This window comes from Penaeus monodon, chromosome 28 (assembly GCF_015228065.2).
Source record: "Penaeus monodon isolate SGIC_2016 chromosome 28, NSTDA_Pmon_1, whole genome shotgun sequence".
Taxonomy (NCBI): domain Eukaryota; kingdom Metazoa; phylum Arthropoda; class Malacostraca; order Decapoda; family Penaeidae; genus Penaeus; species Penaeus monodon.
The window spans coordinates 914,480-916,570 of NC_051413.1; the positions used below are offsets into that span (position 1 = coordinate 914,480).

At 49.4% G+C, this 2,091-nt stretch overlaps 1 protein-coding gene across 1 annotated transcript in view; it reads right to left on the reverse strand.

The window, feature by feature from the left end:
• Nucleotides 1-2,091, reverse strand: part of LOC119591254 — a gene marked incomplete in the record, with an annotated part of 3,867 nt that overhangs the window by 258 nt on the left and 1,518 nt on the right. Inside the window, 1 exon segment of the mRNA XM_037939966.1 lies at nt 1-1,922. Within this exon segment, the coding sequence (XP_037795894.1) occupies nt 1-1,922 (1,922 nt within the window).

A 2,091-nucleotide genomic window follows, 5' to 3' on the forward strand; every position in this document is an offset into this window, starting at 1 on the left:
GGCGTGGTTCCTCTTGGTAGGGGTGGGCCCTTAGGCGGAAGGACTGTGTCTCGTGATATCCGGCAGGCTGGTAGTTCTGGTATTGATATGAAGTATCGCTCGCCAGATCCGGTTGGTGGAGGGGGTCTCTCTGTCGCTGCAGGAACTTCGGCTGCAAAAGGTACTCCTGAGAGGACCCAGGGCTTCGACACGTGGGGGGCGAATGCAGGTCTTGGGGAATACGGCTGTGGGGTTGGAAGGAGGAAGTGTTTCGGGGTAATGTGTTCTGGCTGCGTGATACCGAATTCACTTTTCGAGGCGATGGATTTGGGTGATGCGATGGTGTCTGTAATTTCCTCGTAAAATCCCTTGGGTGTCTGATGAGGTCAACGTCTTTCGAGAGAGGGAAAGCCATGCCATCAACCACATGCTCCCTTAAAGACCTGCTCTTGTGTCCAATTATCGGCGGGATATCTCTGCAACTGTTTGTTGACGTGTAAGGAGCCTCTCCTCGAAGGCTCCTATACTGTGGCTGAATGCCTGCAGGCAGAGGTATGATATCCAGCTCTTTCGTTCTTAAAATCGGCAGGGCCTCTTGCGTCTGTCTCCTTGCCAGAGGAGTCACAGACGTGTAGGCACTTGGTCTCTGGTAGTCATGGTCTTGATAGGCAACATGATTCCCCACTGGTGTGCCTGATGCTGATCGTGTGTCTTCCCAGGTGTACGTAGTTTCTATTTCCTCGAGAAAGATGACGTCTGGGGAATCAAGTCCATTCCCTTTGCTGGCCTTTTTGTGGAACGCTTTCTTCGGTGGCAGCCTTGAATCTCCTCCGAGGTCGTGTAATGAACTAGCAAAGGCCCTTTCGTCCGAGGTGCGAGAAGGTGCTACTTCCTCTTTATTGCTGGTGTTCTTGAGGCATTGCACCAACTTTTGGACTTCCTGGAAACAAGTCCTGAGCTCTGACATGATCAAGGCCAGAGGGACTGTTGCATCGCGCTGTTGTACGTAATCCTTCAGGAGGCTCAGGTATTTATCTCTTCTTTCAGCGACATCCGCACTAACTGGAATCGAGGACCCCTCTTGGTCGAACACTGCCACCATAAGACTCAGAAGCGTCAACACCTCATCCTCGAAGAAAGGCCGGAATCTATACATGAAACCCTTCAATTTGAACAGAATGTCCTCGTCTCCTAAGAACTTTTTAACCGTTGCCATCGTGACTTTAGGGAACGTGCAAGACGGCGACAAGAGTTTCCGCGGCCAGCACTCGTAGTCCTGCTGGAACTGGTGTGCACCAAATATGAATATCGCCTTTGACACGGCATCCTTCAGTAGCATGTTCCTGTCCTGTGTCTGGAGCTCGCGGAAGTCGGGTATAAGACTGAAAAAGTTGCCCATGCCCTTGCAAAAAACGAAGAAAATGTGTTCCATCACGTCTGCGTCTTCTTCATAGTAATGCTGCGGGAACTCGGGGAAAATGAGACCTCTCCTCAGGAGTTTCTGCAGCATAGTAATTCTCTCAAGATCTTCCCGAGGGAGTTTGCACTCGTCCATCCTCTCGCAGTGGTCTTGTTCGATCTTCACCTGGTCCATAACTATTGGTCCGATCTCAGCCACATCCAGTTCGTCTTCTATCTGCTCCTCTTTCACTTCGTCCTTTACCGGTGCTGACGGAGGAGAACTACGTCCATCACTGTCCGTTTTGCTGTCCCACTTCACTTCCATGTCTTCACTTGGCTCTCCTGAAGACGTCGTTTTTCCTTCTTTGTTGTTTTCATTCTCATTCCGCCCTTGACTTGCGTGCAAACTGAGCTGTTTTAGTCGATGGTGCTCCTGGAGCTGCTGTCTCTTCTTCTCTAGCCGTCGGGACATCAGTAGCTTCCTGTCCTCTTCGCTCATCACGAGAGAAGGGTTCATGCCAATTTTACGACACAGGGCGAATCTGAAATTAGACAAATTAAATTCAGCCGTTCAGATCTTTTCTGGTGCAATAGCGAATTAAAATCTGCTATTCATGTTTTATCTATTGACTAATAGGCAAAAAAGGACACTGGGTTTAATTAATGTGGGTGTCGTTTATTCTCACTATTTGTTGGTCTGTTTTGTTATCC